The sequence below is a fragment of the Rutilus rutilus genome (genome assembly GCF_951802725.1).
Source record: "Rutilus rutilus genome assembly, chromosome: 7".
Lineage (NCBI taxonomy): Eukaryota > Metazoa > Chordata > Actinopteri > Cypriniformes > Leuciscidae > Rutilus > Rutilus rutilus.
This window is the reverse complement of record NC_140221.1, coordinates 8232259-8255823: the sequence shown is the minus strand read 5'-3', so window position 1 is coordinate 8255823 and position 23565 is coordinate 8232259. Positions and strand designations below refer to the sequence as shown.

At 36.8% G+C, this 23565-nt stretch overlaps 1 protein-coding gene across 2 annotated transcripts in view; it reads left to right on the top strand.

The window, feature by feature from the left end:
• The window catches only part of rasa4 (RAS p21 protein activator 4), a 46757-nt gene that overhangs the window by 995 nt on the left and 22197 nt on the right, over positions 1-23565 (top strand). The window contains exons 2-8 of one of the 2 annotated variants that reach the window (XM_084414126.1): positions 7448-7504; positions 9279-9392; positions 10407-10468; positions 19158-19290; positions 20913-20994; positions 21088-21222; positions 23422-23513. In XM_084414126.1, coding sequence (XP_084270252.1) covers positions 7448-7504; positions 9279-9392; positions 10407-10468; positions 19158-19290; positions 20913-20994; positions 21088-21222; positions 23422-23513 — 675 coding nt within the window. Of the gene's footprint in view, positions 1-7447; positions 7505-9278; positions 9393-9595; positions 9678-10406; positions 10469-19157; positions 19291-20912; positions 20995-21087; positions 21223-23421; positions 23514-23565 lie in introns of those variants that run through there. The other variant, XM_084414127.1, reaches the window with a different exon arrangement.

Here is a 23565-nt window from a genome sequence, read left to right as displayed (position 1 = left end):
CAAATCAATGAAAGTGCATAACTGTAGCCTACAAAATGATAACCTGTTCTGCATTACCATGAATGAGCATTTATCATATAAATATGTGTGATATAAATTTCTAAATGATGGTTTTAGTATAAATGAATGCAATTTAAAAAGCTGTTTTATTGTGTAATGTGTTACTGATGCTGCCCGTATAGAGAATTATAACAGAAACATATAGTGCATTTATCTCAATCAATATTATTATTAGATATTACTCATCAGTGTATCAACCACATCATCTGATTCATCAATCACATTCTAATATTTTACACTCAGAATTCTCTCTCTCTCTCTCTCTCTCTCTCTCTCTCTATATATATATAGTTATTTTGGAAGCAAACTGCTGTATACACACTCTTTTCAAACCATTAATGAGCAGTATAAATTAATTAAGCTCGTTAATTGGTTCCCTGTTTGAAATTGGCAGCATTCCATTGTGAATTCATTTGGCACTCGTTTGTCTGGTATGAGGTTGGAAAATCACATGTCTATGATTTTGACCACAACAGCCCAGATGACGACAGTTCATATGCTTCTATTTGTGAGGAGGACAGTTCTCCCACATTCTGTGAGGAAATTACTTTATTGGCTAATAAGGTCATCTGCATTAACATTTCAACAGTGTGGTCATGTCAATGTGATTCGCTGCCCTTCTTTTCCTGAGTTACTGATTTCGCTTCCTTGTAAGATTAAATTAAATGACTAGTGAACTAGTCGGTGGGCCGAACCGTCGGAGCAGATGTTACGTGGCGTGTTTGTATTGACGCTGTGATTGAGAGATTGTACACGTTCTCCACTAACCCATCCCTCTTTATGTACACATGCCCTGACTGAGCTTTAGTAAATAGTATGAACCTTTCTTTAAATGATTGCAAGGCTCTGGAAAGATTAGTAGATTTTGGACTGTTTAAGATATGCTAATTATAATCAAGCAGCTGGTGAGTAATCAGCACCTGGGAAAAGGGAATATGAGCACTTGTTTTGTGAGATAAATGTTCATTGATTGGGACTTTTAATTACAAGATCATTATAAATAGGAAGTGCAATCAGATATTGTTGACATTGTTGCTGTCAGGAGTGTGTGGCTACAATGAAGCGCACGACGATCAAGATTCAAAAAAACAAACAGTCTTTAATAATTAAATCCAACGGGCACAGGAAAACTCTGGAGAAAGATTATACAACCATGAATAACACAAACGAGAACAAAGAACTGAGGAAACTAAGGGTACGTTTACACGGCATGATATGCTTGAACGGAGAAGTTTTTCCTTTGAGTTTTCCGTTTACAGACGACACCATTGTCAAAACGATACGATATGCGAAAACGGCCAAAGCAATGTATTTTGCTGCCAGGCCATTAGACGCCGATGAAACACTTTAGATTGAACACGTACTGCGCACGTGCATGACGTCATGGTCTTCAGAGATTCGTGTTTTTGTTGTTTACAAAATCAACTTTGCACTGCTGCCCATGATCACATCAAGGATCAGGCAAATTTTCACGTGCATCTTGAAAAGCGTATGTTTTGGAAAGTGCTGCGGCAAGTTTTTGTGCCATCTAGTGGTTTAGAGGCACCTTTTACCCTGGTGTTCCTTTAACCCTTCGGGGAGAGATAATTAACCAGAACAGAAACAGGTGCAGGATTAATTAACAACCAAGGAAACTAACTAGGGAACAGAACTCGATCAAAGTAAAACAGGGAACAGAATGAAACCGTTACAGTTGTCAGTAATCATTGTTTTTTTTCTAAACCCTTAACCCTGCATGTAACTCACCCTGCATTGTTTGATATTATCCTAGCAACACCATAACAACCATCCATTACAACATAGGAATCACATAACAACACCCTGGCAACCACCTAACCCTAACCTAGCGACCTTATTTTTAAAGTAGTATATCTGCAATCGATTTTGAATATATAGGCATTTTTAGGGCTAAAAAATTAAAAACATTTTGATAAAAATTGCATTTGTGATTTAAAATGCGATAAAACGCTCCAGGTTTGCTGTGCGTGTTTGTATGGCTGCACAATATCAATCATATGTATTAATATGAGTATAATAATGAGTATAATTGTTGTTGTTGCTGTTATTATTATTATTAATAAAAAAATATTAAACAAAATAAGAAATTAATATTAAAATATTTCACTCTAAGATAAAAAATGTTTTTAAGAAAAACAATATAACGACAACAACAATATTGTTACAGTTCAACTCTATATTACAATGCTAATATTTATAGCTGTCTTCATTTCTTCATTTTCAAACGTTAAACTATCAAGCCTTTTTCGGCCGAAACAGCCCGTGGTTCACAATAAGTTTGGGACATGCCTTTCTTATGTAGGCTATGTCATATCGTGATTTTGATTGTATTTTGAATAATGGTGCAGCCCTAAGCCTGGTTGTAATCTGAGAGCATAATTCATTTTATTCTTGTAGCTTCTCAGATTTCAATTGGCAGTTATATTTGTGTTCAGAATGAGGATGCTCAGTATTAGTTACAGATAAACTGTACAGTTGACATGGTTGTGTGATCCAACAAGAGATGATAGTCTAAATGAACCCACTGGTCCAAGTGTAGCGCATGCAGACAGATGAAAGTGAAGCTTGCTAAAGAGCTTCCGTTGTAACACGGGCCTGGACCCTGTCAAGCCAGATTCATGTATTTGTGACACAGAACCCACTTAACCCTCATGTTCTCTTGAGATGACTTTAATGCTGTTAGGTCTTAGATCCCAGAGATACCAAAGGTGTGTGTGTAATCAATCAATTCAAATCAAATCAATTATGCTGATTATACAGAATATTTCCATATACACATGCAGCAAACCAAAAACAGGACGTGATGTCACAAGATGGGACCCTAAAAGGACCGAATGCTCAAGCATACCTGGTTTATCCCGTCATATAGGAGCTGCGTTGCCCATTACAGTTCAGTACAGGCGTCGGAAACGCCATCACCTTGCAGCAGATCTTCATTTGTGTGTGTAACGGAGGAATTCCTGCCACTGTTTGGACTTTACACTTTACATATTTTATAAGCTCTTTATGAGTTCTCAGCTGGTAAAAATACCATCATATGTAGGGAAGAGCTTACCAATTTTCTTGATTTACCACAAAAGAATGGAAGTGAAATGTGACAACATTCCCCATTGGTGGGGCATGTTGTAACATGTGAGGGGCACATTGTAACGACCATATAAAAGATTAAAATGTTATCTGATCAAAACAATATACAAGACAAACTAAAATATTTTCTCAATAAAATACAATTATTAACTTTTTCATATAAAATAATGCCATTTTATTTTAATCATTAAAAATAAATTATTTTTTAAAGTTTGACAACAAACACACTGCAAAACACAGCTATACAGCATAGTTCAAAACATAATAATAATTTCTGAACATTGACTCTGTTTTTATTCACCTCTTTCTCATGGTTTCTCAATAGAATTCATAAAAGTATAGAATAGAATAGCATAGTTCTAATAGCGGCACATTGTAGCGCTAGTGTTACAACTTTCCCAACTTTCACAATTTAAACCCTGCTAGTGTCTTCTGCTAGTTAGATCAGAATTAAAGAACTATCTCAACTGTTAAATAACAGATATTAAGATGAGATGATTATGATCAGATTTGTCTAATTTTAAATAAACACAAAAAACAGAGGAGAAAAATTGACATTGGTAAGAAAGTTTGCTATGGTTAAATAAATGTTCAGTGATATCTTCCAAAGATTTCTGAATTCTGGTGCAATTGTTTCTCTATATAGTGTTGATATGGCAACTAGTAAATACACTAAGTTTCGTTGTCCTTGCATGTGTGGAAGTATTTAAAACAAGTGTGTTACAACTAGCCTCACGTTAGGTTGTGCCCCGCTCACCCCTACACACATACGAGAGCAGTTAGTTCAGAACACAGCATTGTTTTGGATGTTTGTTAAATTCTGTCGTAAAATAGGCCTTTACATCATAAAAGAGTTTTTTTGTTGCTGTTGTGTTTGTATCTTTAGGTTCAGTCTTAAAGGGGTGGTTGATTTTGATTTCACTTTTCTAACTTTAGTTAGTGTGTAATGTTGCTGTTTGAGCATAAACAACATCTGCAAAGTTACAACGCTCAAAGTTCAAAGCAAAGGGAGATATTTGCTTTTAAAGAAATTGCTTTTTAAGGACTACAACAAACGGCTGGTAAGGACTACACAAGCTTCCTCCCGGGTTAGTGACATCACTAACCCTAAGATTTGCATAAACCCCTCCCCGTAACACATTTATAGATGATCAAGACAGAATATGCTAATAATCAATGACTAGAAGATAACTACACATAAGCTACATAAATTCATCAACTAACCATTCAGAAATGTTGTCTACATGTTGTCACTTCTTCTTGAGTCTCTCCATCTTTCTGACTCCAGTTTGAACATAAAAGGCTAAAAGTTTTAGAAATTTTCAGTGTATGTCTGTGTGAGGAGGTAATTGAAGCTCCGCCCCCTGTACCGGGAGCAGCAGCTCATTTGCATTTAAAGGGACACACACAAAAACTGTGCGTTTTTGCTCACACTCAAAAAGTGAGAATTTGAACATGATTTAAAAATATCTGTGGGGTATTTTGAGCTAAAACTTCACATACACACTCTGTGGAGATCAAAGACTTATTTTACATCTCGTGAAAAGGGCATTATACCACCCCTGTAAAAATGACTGTGTGAACACTAAGCGAACAGTGCATCATTTTCTTTTTTTGGTCCCGACCAAAAAAGAACTGAGCTAAAAGTGTGAACAAACACACCTTTAGTGGCCACTGCGTTATGTTTTTCAGCATCTTACACCATAAGTAGGCTACCATCCCAGCAAGCATTTTTGCATTTAAAAGTCGTCTAATAGCCGTCCAAACACAGCCTAGACGTCTAGGCTAAAACAAGGCAAAATTTGGGCTGTCAGTGAAAATGTAATAGACGTCTAAACCATAGCCCAGGAATAGACTATAGTCATCAATTAGATAAAGAAATGAAATGAGTGAAGAAATGAATCCAAACACCTTGTAATCACTGTTTATTTTGCCTACATGATGGAATATCATACATCTCGCAAGTTATTTAGGCAAAAACGACATGTAACTACAGTAAATTCAAGGTTATTTTGGGTAGAAGTGGGTTACTCATAGCCAGACTATATCGGGTCTATAGTTAACCTAGGCGGTGAAATGACGGCTATTGCTTGCTGGGATGTTTTTAAGATGTTTTTATGAAGGTGCATGATTAATTGCGGTAATATTATTATCGCAAAGTCAAGAAGTAACAGCCTTATTTTTAAAGTCACGTTAAAACGGTCCTTGTAATCTAGATCCAAGTTTAAAGTCGACATGAAATGGAAGTTGCGATTTATGCCTATTTTGATGTATATCCGAGTGAAACGACTTCTCGAACAAGAAGAATGTAGGCAGTGCTTGATTTTTTCGGTAATTGATTGGATCGTTGGCTGCTGTGAAATCATTACAAGGTCAAAAATATACACACACAAAAAATCCGTAAACATAGGGCACAATGTACTGTATTCATTTGACATAATTTTTTACAGGTGTTTTACCTTTATTTTGAACTTCATTGCGTTGTGTTTAAGGGTTACCAAAAATTACAAGATAATGCCCCGGGTAATAAGCTGCCTGTACTTTTTCTGTTATTTTACAGATTTCTTTTTCAGTGTACTTGGGTGAATAATTCAGAATAACATCTATAACATGCATTTACAAAATAGATAGTTGAATTTTCATTTCATGTCAACTTTCAATTTCAAGTATGTGTTTAACTAGTAAAATGACTCTGGGGTCTCTCAGTCCCCAAACAGAACATCATGGTTACAGAAGATAAGAGAAGCAGCGAGAACGAGAGAGGAATCTCTCCTCTTCCTTCTTTTGTCATCATCTCTATCCTCCTCCTGCAGGTGGCATGAGGATGATAGTATGTGGTTCAACTGCCAAGTCTCAGTGCTGTTTGATGTAGCACCTGATTCTGACAGCCACAGGTTTCCCTATTACACTGATAACAACAGGCGAAGATGAATCACCGCACGATGCACTCATTCTCCTCTCTCCGCACACACACACACACTCAAATACTCATACAGCTCACCAAAGTTGCCCAGAGCAGTCATTACCTCCACAGAGGAATTTCAATATCCTCACAGTGACAGCAGACATCTCTACAAATGCTCTGTGTCAATTCACAGCTCATCTGAGACAGCCTGCAACGAATAAATGTTCACCTATCAGACAGGGGATGTCGGAATGAAAATGGGAGTTCTCTCATTTTAGAATATTGGAAATGGTATATACGCACTAAAAAGTATTTTTGTTGTTGTTGTTGGACAAAGAACAGGAAGATATGATTGTACCTGTAATTTAAATCTAAAGTGTGTAATTTACGAGGAGGAGTATATAATACCTGGAGAAAGCCGTGTGTTAGCATTTCCCTTTCATCCCATAGAAATGTCCTTAATTGGCGTGTGCAGGATGAAGTTAGGAAATGAGCTGCAAGGAATCTGGAACAATTTTTTTTATTATTACTTCTTAGAAAAAATATAAGCATTGAAGCAGTTTTGTTAAAATATTCGAAATATGTATTTTTAATGGCAAATCAAAGTCATGTTGCGTGACCGACAAAGTTATGTGGAGAAAAAGAAGCAGGAAATGACATCATAGACAAGAATTCTGTCTTATGATTGTGTCAATGTCAATGAGTCTCTTAAAATATGATGTCATTTTTATGATCCTTTTAGGACAAAGTTTGTTCAGGTTTTAAAATGTCATGATATTTATAAAAATAAAATAAATAGAGTGTTCATAATAATATATAAGTATATATTTCATGCATACTTTTCTTTAAAATAATATAAAAACCAACATGAGTACAAAGACTACATTAATACATTAATTTGGCACATGCTTTAAACTAGATTTAAATATATATATATATATATTTATTTACCGGTATTTATCTTGGACAGCCTTGTCATTTACCCTCTTGGGTCTCATTGATCTCATGGTTGGATTGATAAAGGTTGTTTGAAGTGAAAGATTAATATAATTCTTTCAAAGCTCCTGTACATCAGGAAGATTCTTTGTGGATTCGTCTATGGAAAAAGGCTCTAAAATCCTTCTGGGTCATAATTAAAACCTTATGAATAAAAGAATATGATTAAGAAGATACATTTTTCATTGATCCTTGCAAACTATACATTTTATCTTTATAGATTTAAATAAGCCTCGATGCCGATATGAGAGAGCAACAGCATCATTTTTAACATGCAATTAAAATTCTTGATTGCATAAGCCAATCATGTGTGATCATGAGATTAATAACTATTGAGTTTTTGCCATTATGCAATAACATTATTGTTCATTTCATTTGCAGAACTGGAAGCAGTGATCCATACTGCATCGTGAAAATTGATAATGAGGCGATAATTCGGTAGGTATGATTTTTTATTTATTTATTTTCTGCACATTTCAATTGGAGCACAAGTGTTCGGTGATCTAATATTGGTCTGTGTTGCTATACAGCCTATAATAAGTAAATTATCATAAACTGAACAGATTAGAAATGAAATTTTCTGTGAAGCAGAACTAATTTAATTTGTGCCACATAATTGAAATCCCTCCTGCACCATAGATTGCTGTGTGGTTGTACCTCCACACTTGGCAGCAAATATAAAGGTCATACTAAACAAACCTCTCCTCTGATTTGAGTTTGAGTACAGTACAGTGTGGGCATATTGATTCCTGGTGCTCTATGAAGATGAAATGAAAATCCATTTTATATGCACAAAAACTGTAGAAACCACTACCACAGTGAGAGAAGTGGAAACTCTGGAATTTTTAACTGAACTCATAAAGTTTATTATATTCTTTTATTTGTTATTCACTCTACCGTCTCTTTTGTGACTCACTTTATTTCCAGGGCCTATAAAAATAACTTATAACCAGCCAACTGAAAGGTTTAACTGTGAATGTTACTGACACAATGATTTCGTTGGTCAATAAGTCACATTTTTTTCCCTGGTATACCAAATCTGAAGGTAAATACATGTTAAGTATGGATCGTAGTCTGATGTTTGTTTCGTCAGGTTAGCTTTATGCTAACGCAGTAAATAAGCCTTGTGAGTCTGTTGATTGACAATGTGATATACAAAGCACACTTGCATTAGACGATTGACAAAATGCTAATCTTTGTTTAGAATTTCTGATTTGGTATTGACATTTGTAAACGAACCAGCTGTCTATCACTGCAGTTAAAGAAAAACTGCTGTCTGGTTTTGTTAATGTTTAAATAGAAATCAATGTCTTTTTGCTTATTCTCCAGAGATTTTTTTTATACCATTATAGGGGGCTTTACCAGACATCCCATTTATTTCAAGATGACGTATGTTAGTTCGACCAGGGTGATTTTAGTATGTATATAGTATTATAGTATTTATTAATATTTTGAATTTATTTTATTTTTATATGTTCAGTTTTCCTTTTAATTTTACAATTTTTTTTTTTTTTTTTTTTTTTTTTTAGCTTTAATTTTTTTTTTTTTTAGTCTAATTTTTATATCTTAAGTAAAAAAATTTCATCTAATATTTATATTTTATTTTATTTCAGCTTTAATTCAATGACAGAAAACTATGGATGCTTGTCTACACCACAGAATAAAACATTTTAAAAGATAATTGCAACTTTTATCTCACAATTGCGAGTTTACATCTCGCAATTCGGACTTTATTTCTCAGAATTGCGAGATGCAAAGTCAGAATTGCGTGATATAAAGTCGCAATTGCGTGTTATAAAGTCAGAATTGCGAGATATAAGCTCACAATTGCGTGTTATAAACTTGCGTGTTATAAACTAAAAAAGTAAAATATATATATTTATTTTTATAACTAAATAAATGTTTTTTTCTCGCAATTGCGAGTTTATTTCTCACAATTGCGAGTTAATATCTCACAATTCTGAATTTATAACACGCAATTTCGACTTTATATCACGCAATTCTGACTTTATAACACACAATTGCGACTTTGCAAATATATTCTGTTTCAGACTCAACAATGAAATTGTTTTGTACTGAACGAGTAACACATTTGATGTCCAAAATGTCACAGGGTTAAATTTGCCATTTATCGGCATACCAGGATGAATTTAGCTTCTTTTTTTTTTTACATTTACAACTTTTCACATTTATTTTTTAATCTATCTCTCAGGACAGCAACAATATGGAAGACACTGTCTCCGTTTTGGGGCGAAGAATACACTGTCCATCTTTCTCCATACTTTCGGACAGTGTCTTTTTATGTGCTGGATGAGGACTCTCTCAGGTCTGAACCTACATACTACTACTACATACTACTACTTAACCTACATACGACATGGTTGAAGGTGAAGTGTGTGATATTTTTTTGTTAAAATACTTTTTTCCTGTTAAAGTTTGATGTGCAGAGTCATCCATGAGTAAGCCATTCGTTAAGGCTGACTTCTCCTAAAGTGTCGCTTTCAAAACATTGCTATGGCTGTTTGAGCAGTCCGACATGGCGACTGTAGCTCAACCACAGAAATGGAAATTGGAATGCACAAGCTAATGAAATGAATACTGTTGTTGCACTGTAAGTCACCCTTGTCAAAATTTCATTCATACTACCCTTATTCAGAGTATACTGTATAGAATGTACTTTTTAATGGTTCCGAAGTAAATTCAAATTCAAATGTAGTACATACTTAGAATGTGATTTCGGACACACCGCTTGACTCTCCCACAACACGCTAGCATCATTTAAGTGACTTTTGCATGGGTATTATCTTCATAAAATGTAGAAAACTAATTATTTTCCACTTCACCTTCAACTACTGACATAATTAACATGATAAATTGTTACAGCATTATAATTGTGATTCATGTGAGACAATCACACTTTATATTAGGTGTCTTTAACTACTATGTACTTACATAAAAAAAAAAATGATTAGGTACAACGTGTGACATTTTTTCTGTGTTCATGCGGTATTGCAAAACACTTGCTGCTATTAGTCTAACTAATACTACAAGTATTACTTGCTGGCTAAGGTTAGGGACAGGTTTGGTGGTATTGGTGGGTGGGTTAATTGTAGTGTAATTATAGATGTTATTACAGAAATTAAGCTGTAATGACATGCAGCTATTTTTATAAAATAAGTACAATTTAAAAAACATGTACATGTATGTACACAATAAGTACACTTTATCAAATTATTAATTAAAATGTTAGTACATAGTAGTTTAAGACATCTAATATAAAGTGAGACCCTTATGTCTGCTCAGTAGAAACCTACAGTCTCAAAAACTGTTCTGTTCACAGCCGAGATGATGTCATTGGGAAGGTGTCAATCAGTAGGGAGGTTCTCACTGCTAAACCTCAAGGTAAGAGAGTATTTACAGTCTTTATTCAGTCGCTGTGGTGAAATGGGAAATCAATATCCAGAGCCAACAAGACATTTCTCAATGTCAACAGATTATAAGACGAACGTTGCAAGAAAGTCGTGACAAATAATCAAATCTGACCCTGACACACAATCATAAATGTGGACTTGAAACTAGACTTGAGTTTCATGTGACTGTGAGAAGCCACAAACTTCCTCAAGTCATTTTTACCTCTGAAAAAAGACGAGACCAGTTATTTTTGTTTTGCCGCTGGCCTTACTGCATATGCATTTGTAGGAGTTTCCCTTTCAGACTCCAAATTTTAAGGGAGGAGGGTATTTAAATGAATCACACAAGGTGATTGACTAAGGCTTGTGCTAGTCAATTTACTGGTATTTGCACCATTATGTAACGGCCAAAAAAAGCATGTCTTCAAACCATACGCTAATTTGCGCTGCTCTTGATAGATTGCGTTGGTCTTTATGGAAATGATCCGGCTGTGTCTGTGTTCTTTAATTTGTCAGTAGATCATTAGTAGATAACATGCAGAAATTTCCACTCCCATCTGCGCTTTTTTGGGATTGCGCTCACGCTAATTTGCCCTGTTTAGGAAATCTGGCCCTATATGTGCTATGATACGGGACTGTTAGTATCTGATTCTGCAAATAGTTTGTTTCTGAATATAAAAATGTCGACACAATGTAATGTACTTGCTCTGGCACTAGTTTTGGATGGAGATATGTTCATGTTGTTGCCGTTTGTAATCGTTGTACAAGCAGGATGTGACGGTTGGTCGGTGTGTTATTTGTCCCGCCCCTCCTCCACTGTGATTGGATGGCTTGGTAAAAAGTGACCGTGATGATTGCTGCATTTTACCCAAAGTTAAAACATTCTTCAACTCTCTACAAAACCAGATAAAAAATTAAAGCTGCAAGCAGCATTTATCGGGGTTCAAGCAGTTAAGGCCTTTAAGGCCTTTAAGCACAATAGCATCAAAAGTTATTAAGTTTTATTTAGCAAGCATGTAACCACTGACATACTAGATGGAAAAGACCATTTACAGCCAATACAGGCAATTTACCATAGGAAATATATGGTTTTTAATCTTTTTAACAGTTATAGCGCCACCTATGGTCCGGTCTCCATGAAACTCTGCATGCTTCTTCACCATGTTATGACACATATGCTCATCAATTTTTGTGAAGTTCTGAGGTTTCCTTTAGGATTTATAGGCTTTTGAGTGTATTTTGTCACGCCCCTTTTCTAAATGACCCGGTTACAGCCACCCAAATGCAAAAGTTCAACTTTTTTTCGATAATTATTGATCTAGAGATTCCACAGAATTGTCCTAGACTGGTTTGGTTCACAAATGTAGCGCCACAATGGGCCAATCGGGGTCATACTCTGATAGGTTCTCCCCAAACTGAGGCCTACCATCTGGCCAGGTTTCAAGTCTCTAGGCCTTACGGTTTGGCCTGCACGATGCGTTTTACAAATCCTTACAATTACAATAGGGTTTCAGCATTTCATGCTTGAACCCCTAATGAATCATGCAAGCTGATTTACTAGGGTTTGCACTAGTCAATTTACTAGTATTTGCGCCAATATATAACGGCCCAAAAAAAAGCATGTCTTAAACCAGATGCTAATTTGCGCTGCTCTTGGTAGATTGCGTTGGTCTTTATGGAAATGATCCAGCTGCGTCTGTTCTTTCATTTGCGTGTCGTTCACCCGCAGAACTTTCCACTCCCATCTTTTATGGGATTGCGCTCTCACACTAATTTGCCCTATTCAGTGTTTCTGACCCTTAATATCTTACATCATTTTGCTCAAAATGTTTCTCAAGCAAATGTATTTTTTTATTTGAAATAAGGCAACAATACTGATAAGGAAAATTGGGCATGAGATGACTTTAAATCAACATAGTTGTAGTAGAAAACTCCCTCGTGTATATGAGCACACAATCTGGTGGGGTTCCTGAGGTGGTGTTTTGAGTGCTGGTGAGTCATTGTGGTTGTCTAGGCTTGTAACTCATGTCTATTGGGCCTGAGGGGCAAGGACACGGCAGGGTTATCCATTATCATGACACAAAATGGAACAAAATGGAACAAAGCATCACTCATTGTACCCCCGTGACGTGTTGATGACTAGTCATACAACGCAGTCTATCCGTAATGGAATAGAAAAGCTAAATCTTTCATTAACACTGTGTTGGTGTCTCAGATAGATAGGGCATAATAATGATTGTTTAGGAATAATTGGAGTAAGGGCTTCTGAATATTCAGCTCTGCCATCACAAGAATATATTATATTTTTTAAATGTATTTAAAAAGAAAACAGTTGTAAAATTATTTCACAATAAATACATTTTTACTGTATTTTTGATTCAAATAAATGCAGCCTTTGTGAGCATAAGAGACTTCTTAAACAAAACATTAAAAAACCTAATTATTCCAAACTTTTGAACAGTAGTGTACATGTCTTTACCAGGCATGATATGATAAAAATGAGCCACAGAGTTTGTAAAATGCTTCCAGAAGAAGTGGTTCTTACAGTAACTATAACACAAGTCATCCTTCATTGACTTGTGAATGAGTCTTTATGCTGGCTCTTTCCCTCTCTCTGTCGTCCTCTTCCCACCCTCACCCCTAACGAGCAAATGGCCTCACATAACCTTTTTCTCTGAGGGCTCTGAAACAGCATTTAGCGAAAGGACATGTTCTGCAGAGCACAAAAATAGCCATGTGCTCAAGTTTCCCTTGGTTAGACAGGGTGTGAACATTCAAGTTTGCTATAAGTCAAATCATAGTCTAACCACACCGATAACAGTGCGAGATGCTGTGTAATTAGCTGACGGCGGAATGTTGGCGTATTATGCAGGTTGGCATATAGACCCTAATGATGACATTCTTAGAAAGGAGATGTGTGGAAGAACGTGCAAGCACTGAGGATAATAGTTAATTCACTTTATCTGCATTTCCCCCCTGCATTGTAATGACGTGTATCTTGTTTCAAAAAAAAAAAAGGGAGAATGCTAATTTTAAACTAATTTGTGGCAAACTAATTTAAACATAAGTCCCCATGTGGTGATCAAGCTTTTAATATTGTTTATATGTCTATGCAGTGTTTTTAATATGCTTTAAGACAAACCATGTGCAAATTCATAAGTCAACACCATTGCTGAGTATTTTCTCCCTAAAACTGCAGTGAACCAAAATGTGGGTTGAAATCGCTGGTGTTTCTGACGTCACAAACTACCTTGTAACCAATCACGTCAACGTGTGATCGTCAACGAGTGGATCTCTGAGCTGGTGTGAGTGAGTGGAGGCGGGGATAATTTACATATACTAATTGAAGCAAGGGTGTAGAGTTAAATTCAAGTTATTTTAAGGCGTGAATTATTTTTTTTCAAGGAAAAAACTTTCAAATTTGTCATTTTGGTGATCAAAGATGAGTTTTAAGGGATACAATTATTGATTAAAGGGGGACTTTAAATGAAAGCCGCCATTTGCCACAAATGTGACCCTGGACCACAAAACTAGTCACATGGGTCAATTTTTGGAACTTGAGATTTATACACATGAAAGCTGAATAAATATTCTTTCCATTGATGTATGGTTTATTAGGATTGGACAATATTTGGCTGAGATACAACTATTTGAAAAACTGGAATCTGAGGGTGCAAAAAAATCGAATCATTGAGAAAAATGCCAGAAGTTGTCCATGTATGTTCGCGATTGTGCTGCATTCACGCACATCTTCTCTTTACTTAATATCCAAATGATTTTTGGCATAAAAAAAAACTATAATTTTAACCCATACAATGTATTATTGGCTATTGCCACAAAAATACCTGTGCGACTTGTGACTGGTTTTGTGATCCAGGGTCACAAATGTGTGCGATATGTACGAAAATGGTTCCAACAGACATAAGTATTTTAGCATTTTTTTTGGACAGATTCCCTTACAAAAACAAAGCTATTTCACTGCGTCGATGTCACGGTTGTTTCATTTCTCTTGTCACAGTCATGCCACTGTCTTGTCATGTGATTCCCTGGCCCTCATGTGATCCTGCCATGTGTTCTGTGTTTGATCTTGCTTTTGAAGAGTATTAGTAAACTGCACTTGGGTTCTACAACTTGCCTCCAGTGGATCACCTGTGACAGTCTTCAACAATAGAACATTTACATTGTTTAACACATAGCCGCTGAGATATTCTTGTGTTACACTAGCAGCTCTAGCGAGGAGATAAACATGGCGGACTCATTCAGAGAAGAGCAGAGTCCGTCACTAGACGTGGGTGAGACCTGTTCCACTGTGACGTCACATTGAATAAAAAACATGAACAAATCATTTTGAGACAGTTGCTGTGTTCGAAATCTCCCCTATACCCTCATTCACTATTCCCTACATTACTCCACTAAAATAGTCCACTTGAAGGAGTGAATAAAAACGAGTGAGTGAAATTGAAACGTAGCAAACTGGCAGCTCCAGTAGTAATGAAAAGATTTCTGCTCTGCTATGGAAACAAGCATGTATAAACTAATTAAACAATTTAATAATCAATTAAAAAGGAATTTATGCCTGTATGATATTACGGTTTGGAAAATGGATGGATAGGTGATTCAGCTGCGGCGCCATCTCCTGGCGAGACGCGGGAATTCATTCAGCGCGCGACTCTCACAGTGTATTATGGGTATTCTCTTGCAGTTGAGCGTGCATTAGTTGTACACTTGTTATTGCTGTGTATTGTGGGATTGAATAAGTGCACTCAAAAACGTCCACTATGGGTTCGGACACCACTACAAATGGCTGTCCCCTCAAATAACGGCCTATTTAAGGGTAAGGGGACGATTTCGGACACAGCCACTGTTTCTGATTTATGGTGAGTGGGAGAAGAAGTGGGCTGGGTTTTACCATTGTAGGTTGGCTGTGGACACAAAGTTATGTTCAAAAACAATTTAAAAGTGAATTTTGCATAATGAAATAGTTTCATATTTCAATATCCAAAATTAAGCAATAAACATTAACAACAAAACAACAAAAATAAACATTAATCACATAGTTTTATTTACACTGCAATTGCACTCCGCTGTGGGCCTACATCCGGGTCTTCCTGGTGGGGGTTACTCCCTGGTGTAATAAGCTGTGTCCCAATTCAGGGGCTGCATCCTTTGAAGGCCGCGTCCTTCGAAGTGCGCGGCCGACGCGGCCTTCAAAGGCGACCGAGACTCGTTTAAAGGGGAAAGTATAGCCGATTGCATCAGCGCGGCGAAGGCTGTCCCAATTCGAAGGTTCATCGAAGGCTCCTTCAAAATGCGGCAACATTTTTTACCTGTGGCAACAACTTAAAAGTAGCCCAATTCCGGAGCAAAACCTCGGACTTGGCAACACTGACAGTAGGCCGCATTAGAAGGATCCTTCGACTTGGGACAGCCTTTGTCGCACCGCTGTGATGCAATCTGCCTTAAAATACGGCCTTCTGAGGATGCAGCCCCTGAATTGGGACACAGCCATAGACTTTAGCGTCCTTGTTAGCATGCCTGCCTCCCATGCCAGAGACCCTAATTAGAATCCCGCTCGGAGCAGGTACACTGGCTTCTCCGCCGTTGACTCCTCCCTGGCTCCTCCCTTGTCCGGGGTTGTCCCGTGTACCAGTTCTGCAAGTCTCCTCCCGCCATCTCCTTGTCTGGGTTTTAGTTTTGGTTTTTCCCGGTTTGCATGCTTGATTGATTTCCTTGTCTTTTTCCAGGGTTTTTCATTGACTGATTAAATTGTAACACCTGTTTCTCGTTTCTTTGATTGGTTTGCGTTTATATATATAGCCCCTTTATTTGTTCTTTTCATTGTCTATTTATTGGTTATACTGGTTGTTCTCTTTGTATTTTGATATTCTGAGTGCTTATGTTTCATTCAGTTTGCCTTTAATAAAATAACTGCTGCAAATAGATCCTGCTCAAATCATATTTGCTGTTGCTGCAACTGGCCATTTGTGACACCTGACAAACCACCCATAACAATTTAGCATCTTGGAAGCAACGTTTGCACAGGGCATTCATTTTATGAAGTGTATTTTATATCTTGTTATTATTATTTACTTTTTGTTTGTGTATTCTAAACATTTAGCCTGTGTGTGCAGGTGAAGGAAAAATGCACTCTGTTGTAAAGAATTTTGGCTAGTGGCTCAGCATCTGTTTGATGCAGAGACCTTGGCTCTTTAAAGGTTGGCTGTGTGTGTGTGTGTGTGTGTGTGTGTGTGTGTGGGGTCACTGTTTTGAACATATTTATGAGGCAGACCTTTAACTGTCCAGAGACTGTCAGTCAAATCTTTCTAACTGGTGTTTCATTTCTTATTGTATGAATACTGTATCTGTAAAAAGACTGCTTCTAGAAAATGTTTTAGCTGTTTAGTTTTATTTGGTTCACTTTAGCTTTTTTCTTACATGGTTCAATTTCCTTTCTTTAAATGGATTTCATTTGTGTTATTTGTTTGTGTACAAATTCATCTGCATGAATGTCATGTTTTGTCATTTAATTTCAGAGGTTGGATGATTGAACTGAAGAATGGGCTATTTCAGACTATTTGCTGCTTATTATAGTTATTTTGGATTCCATTTTCTTTTCAACGTATTTCTTTTGAGCAATATCTTGGAACAACAAAGAGCATTTTCCTGAAATGCTTGATGTCTGCTTTAAATTCGTGTTTTTTAAATCAGTCTGTATTGTATGGTATATTTAAGATACAAATTTCACTGAACTTCAAACAAAAATATGAAATGTATGCATAATCAGATGCTATAATCACGTTCAGTTCCACAAAATGTATTGAAAGCATCCGCATTCAGCTAAATGGAAAAGTTTTCCTTGGCAGACTGAATTTGTTTTTGTGCTACTCACCAGAGCAATAAAGGAAAATGGACCTTGACGAGTGACACGCTGGAATACTAATCGAGAGGAAAAACTACCTACTAGACCACAGGAATAAACAAGCTTTATGTCCACATCAGCGAAGCCAAAATAACTAGTTTTACAATTTTAGACATAGCCACTGCAAAATCAGAGTGGTTTGGTGGTCCTTGAGTCAAGCTTTCAGCAAAATACTAAGAATGGTCCTTAACGACTGCAGCCGTGGTTCGAATTACGTGGGAGCCAGTGGGAGCTGAGCTCCCATAGAGAGAGGTTGAGCTCCCATGAAAGCAGTAAAATCATACACCTGTGGGGGTCTCTAAAAATCATCAGCACCATTATTTTAAATTACAAATAAAGCAATTTTTCCTTCAGACTACTGTAGCGATAGGACAGATTGCCAAACATGGATCTCGCGGGATCTCGGATCGTCATGACACTCCATCCTTATGCTTCACTTTCTGCCAGGACTTTTACTGACTTTTGTGACTCAACTCACAGAAGTGACGTCAACGTCCGATCTAGCAGTAGCATAACCCATCAGGCAAGTGTTATTTTAACATAGGCGTAATTTGCGGGTGGGACATGTCCCCAACACTTTTTGCTAAGGTCGATATTGTCCCCACCACTTTGGAAACATCTCGCGGCACTAATATACCAATACAAATAAAGAAAACATCTTCAGTTAACTAGCAGAGCAGTCATTTAGTTCGTTTGTTAAATAAGAGGCGATCTAGCTGAAATGTGTTGTTAAATCAAGTGATCAAAGTGCTCGTTGCCGCTGCGATCTGTGGCGCGGATACTGTGTTCTCTTGTGGCTCGCGCACAGTCTTCACTCGGACGCGCGATTCAATCCGTTGTGGAGACTCTCTATTCGTTCCGGTGAAATTACAAAACAAAATGCACACAAACGTGTCCTTGCCTGATATACAACCACTGATAAACATAATCGGTTTTGATGAAAAAACAAAAAAACAAAACCTATACGAGTGCGGATTAGAATCCAGAACCTCTGACACGCTTGGCAAAAGTTCTGCCACTGGACCACTTAACCACACGCTTAGAATCGTCGAAAACTTTTTTCACAAAGATGAAATCATAATTCGAACCCTGACTGCAGCCCTCGATTTCCTAAATACAGAAGGTTACTAAAGCATGGAGCCCAGCATTAACATTAGATGGACTTCAGGGAAAGAAATACAATTCTATGAAGCATGCAATATAGCTTGTTTTATACCCCATTTAAGTCGATATTTCTTTCTCTAAAACTCTGAAATCTTCTTTGCATCCTCGTTCTTGTGTGTCACCTGACCGATTGCAACACAGCAGAATGGAGAATGAGAATTAAGAGCTACAACGGAGCATATTTTCATAGAATAATAGCTTAAATCTCAGTCTGTTCACATTTTAACATAATTATTGAACATCCAACATGTCAGTAAATACTCTTGGTCTACCATAAGCTTATTCAGTAGAAATACAGCAAGGCCATTAATTCTATTACCGTAAGCCTCTTAAATCTAGAGTTACTGAGGAGGGACATGATATATTCAATTTTTATCCCAACTGTAGGCCTACTGTGTGTGTTTGCAGATACGGGAATACAGAAGCCATAATAATACTGCTCTTAATCCTGCTCTCTCCCACTGTGCACTAGGCCGTTTTAGGGTCCCTGTTCTTCAACTTTGCCCACCATAACTTGATTGGCCACTAAATGATTTATTTCAACGTCAATGTCAGACATATAAATTCTCATTTTGCGCTTCTTGTCATTTTTATTTAGGTGTTGATGGATGGATGAATTTAACAGAGATTGACCCAGATGAGGAGGTGCAAGGGGAGATTCACCTCCAGATCTCTGTGCTGGGAGATGGAGATATCCCACGGAAACTGTGCTGCCAAGTCCTAGAGGCAAGGTGAGGAACTATGATTTGTGACAGGAAACTTGTTATGTTTTCGTGATTAGTAGCCTATATCAATGCATTTTATCAATTCATGGATGGGAATCGTAAATAATTAAATAATAAATGTAAGTTCCGGTTCTGATTCCTAAGCAATTCTGGTTCATTAATGGTTTTTAAAGTGTCCCTATTATGCTTTTTCAGATATGACCTTTTATGTAGTGTTTAATATAACTGTTTGTGAATGGAAAAGGTCTGCAAAGATCAAAGTGCAGATAAATTAAGTTATTCAGGGGCATAGCATTCATTTTAAAGTGACATAAATGTGTAATTCAAAGTTCAAAGTGTAATAAAAAAAACTTCTGACCTTATTCTAATTAATTAACAATTAACAATCTCTTGCTTTTAATTGGCTAAGAAATCAAATACAATGCTGAACAATAACCAATCATTTGTATTCTTTAATATGTTTACCTATATTTTCCTTATGACAATGATTGGTTTATGTACTACAAACAATGTAAAATATATACAGTGTAAAAAAGAAATCATCACAGAATAAGGCAGAACAAATTTTTTGTAGATTCTGTACTGTAAATAAAGGCTTAATCAATTAGCACAGCATTATTCACATACTTTATTGTTATGAAAATACCCAGAGATGGCTTGAAAAACACACATAAAACATATTCTTGCAATTGTGTGTTTATAGTTTTCATGGTTCATCATTCATTCAGCGACAGCGATAACTGGATACCTTTGTCCATATAAGGAATTTCCTGTAACGTTATAACTTATTACTTCTATGAGTCCGGTTTGGGCTTTCTGCACGAGAGCGCTCTCCGGGTTTGAGTATGAATGACTATCACCTGTAGACTAGCTTGTCTCTTTGAATTTAAATCTAGATTTATTCACATTTGCCTATGAAAACACACTCGCCCGAAAAATGTCCCCCGTGTAATAAATAATTAAATAAACATTTATAATTAAAATATTTTAAAATAAATTAAAAACAATTCTTGCAAAAGGGGTTTGCTTTTTAATGACTTTTCAGATGGCATAAAGGCAATCCATTAGTTGATCTTAACTATATTGAACAGCAATACAAAAAAACAACACAAAAAATATACTTTTTTTTAATATTTCATTGTAATATATTTCATTTACTTGTTGTTTTTGAAATACTAAAATGACAAGATGCATAATGTTCATCATGTTATGATGCACATTATGCAACCATTTGCATAATGGTTGCATAATGGTTAAAAAGGGAAACTTTTTTGTTTTATTTTTAGACAAAGCATTCCATCCGCATTGGTGAAAGAATGCACTTGCGAGATTCATTAATGGAACCGAAAGTCATTTAGATAGACAATTAGCAGCATCACAAAAACCCTGGATTACCCTTGGTAAAATATAAATGGTGTGAAAAATGGAACTAGATACTCCAGGATTACATACAAAAGTCCTGGTTTATCAATTTGAAGTTTAAATGCTAGGTCAATGTATTCAGAGACTTTTTAATTGAAAATAAGTCTGTGAATCAGACTGTTGGAATGGGGCTTCAGAGATTTTATCTTCATAAGCTACATTTGGATTTGTGTCTAATAGCTTCATACTTTCGGCTTTGTTTCTAGAGATCTTGCAAAAAAGGATCGCAACGGAGCCTCTGATCCTTTTGTCAGAGTGAGGTACAATGGCAAAACCCATGAGAGTGCGGTAAGTACGTTTCTCTGTAAGTTTCTGCTTTGCTCTGCCGCACAGTTAGAACTGACTGTCTGTTACTGATTTCCATGACCCTGCTTCCTCCAGGTGGTTAAGAAGTCCTGTTACCCACGCTGGAACGAGAGTTTTGAGTTTGAGCTGGACGAGGGCCTGGCTGACAGCCTTTTGAGTGTGGAGGTGTGGGACTGGGATCTGGTCAGCAGAAACGACTTCCTTGGAAAGGTGACTGCACAGAATAGACATTAGCAAATCCTAGAGTATATCCTCATGCTCTGAAGCTGACCTTTGTCTTAGTTTAAAATAAAACACAAAGCATTTAAAGGTGCTGTATGAAGCTTTTTCACTCTACTAAAGCATAAAAATACCATAATATGTTTGCAGATATTTAGGAAACATGCTTAGTTCACATACTCGTTTCTTTGGAAAACAATGCTACAGCCAGTTATTTTACTGTGAAATGTGCCGTCCGTGTTGGAATGTCTATTTTTGTTTTGGTCTGTGTGATCCCGCCCACTGCCAGTTCACCCAATTGTATTTCGACACCCGGGGATGCCAGTTGGCAGGAAACACAGTGTATTGCAGCCAGCAAACAAACTGGGTCAGAGATCGCAGATTCTACCCGACCTAAAAGCGTTGAGTCTGAGAAGGAGGGGGCGGGGGAAACAACGATTTTGGACTTCAGTACCCAAGGGCGAAATTGTCAATCACACATTGGGCAGGACAGCTGTGGGACTTTTTGTGTTGGCGCATGCACACATTTTTTTAATCAAAATAAAATAAAAGTCAGAGTCCGAACACTTACCAGCATACAACAGTCATGCTGTTAAGTGTACTTGATACTTCTAGGGGGGTCCGGGGGCATGCTCCCCCGGAAGATTTTTTTTTACATTTTAAAGGTGAGTTCATTAATCTGGTGCACTTTGAGTCACCCGAATCCACTGTTAAAAATAAATAATCCACCCGCAAACCGCCCGAACCTATGATATTCTCTGATTTAGATATCTGCATCTGATCATCACATTACAATTATTCAAATTCTTACTGTCAAGCATGATAATATGGTAACATATTACACTGACATAGGCTGATTTAAAATGAACATTTATTTAAAATAAAAGTTCTTCTTTTGCCAAAATTATATTTCCTTAATAGCCTAAACAGAGGCTTTACTCAGTTTGGGCCATGCAAATTATGGGAGTTTCCCGGGAGAAATAACAAATTTGGTATGGCCAAATGTCTGTCAGATTTCGCGCTCCTCTTCTTCGGTTTGGTTTTTCCTAATTTACTGGCGGTGCACGAGCTACTAAAGGTATAGGGAAAACATGACATGGATTTCAGGAGAAATAGGTTTTGTTAATGTATAGTGTAAGGCCAGTCGAATGGATTTGGGAAATGGACCGGCCGGGATTTTATATTTTCGGAGCTGGAAAGAAAGACGTATTTGCAATCACATCGATATTGCCCGCATAATCATACAGTATGATCAAATATTGGGGGGGACAAATTGTCCTTCTTTGAATATTGGGGGGGACGTGTCCCCCTGACCCCCCATAGAATTACGCCTATGTCAGTACCTATTTCGACCACTAGCTGTCATTTTTACAGACTGCACCTTTAATTAGTAAGACGTAGCGTGTTAAATATTAGTTTAACAACATAGATCAACACTCGTCTGCTCCATTTTTGTCATGCTGAATTGTCATGCAGCTCTTTTAAGTTTTTATTCACTGATAATCTTCACCTTCAAAACTCTGAAATCTCATCATGAGTAACTTAAATGACAAGATAATTTGACATTTTTGCACTGAAATAAAAAAGAGGTTTTTGACCAATAAGCACAGCAGGTTAGATTAATGTATAGTTCTTTTTTATATAAGAGCCAATGACCATGAGAGTGAGAGTTCCCATTCGAAAGGGAACCAAACGTATGGAGCTGGTTATGTGCTGCGAACGTCAAAATGTATTAGCTTACAAATCATGCACTATGGTAAAAAAGTGTTTTGAGGTCATAATATAATATTGTGCAAGGAACCGCATGAAAATACGTCTTTATTAATTGATAATCTGCCCCAGTAATCATCATTTTGTATGAAAAGACCTAAAAGCGCTTCATTTGAGGTGAAAACTGCAATGCTTTGTATGTATTGGTAAATATTTTGCATTTCACAAAAATGTAGGTTTTTCTAATGAGCCTGTGTTTATTTTTTTAACTTGTCAATTCAGCATATCCCAAAGTTAACAAAATAATTCAAGCGTAGTCACTGTTTCATAACATTGCGTTTGTGCCTGTTTGACAGCTGTTCACTGTGACATTGCCTTTGTCACCCAATAATAAATGTTCCAATTACTGTGTTTAGCTTCGGTTGCTTTGACAGCTAATTGTCATGGCGATTGATATATGCGGCCTCTGTTTTCCTTCAGGTCCTGTTCAACATCAACAAGCTTCAGTCTGCCCAGCAAGAGGAGGGCTGGTTTCGCCTGGGGCCTGACAAATCTAAACACAGTGAATATGAGTGAGTGTATTTTGAATTGTGGCAAATAAGCACACCACCTAAGCAAACCTTA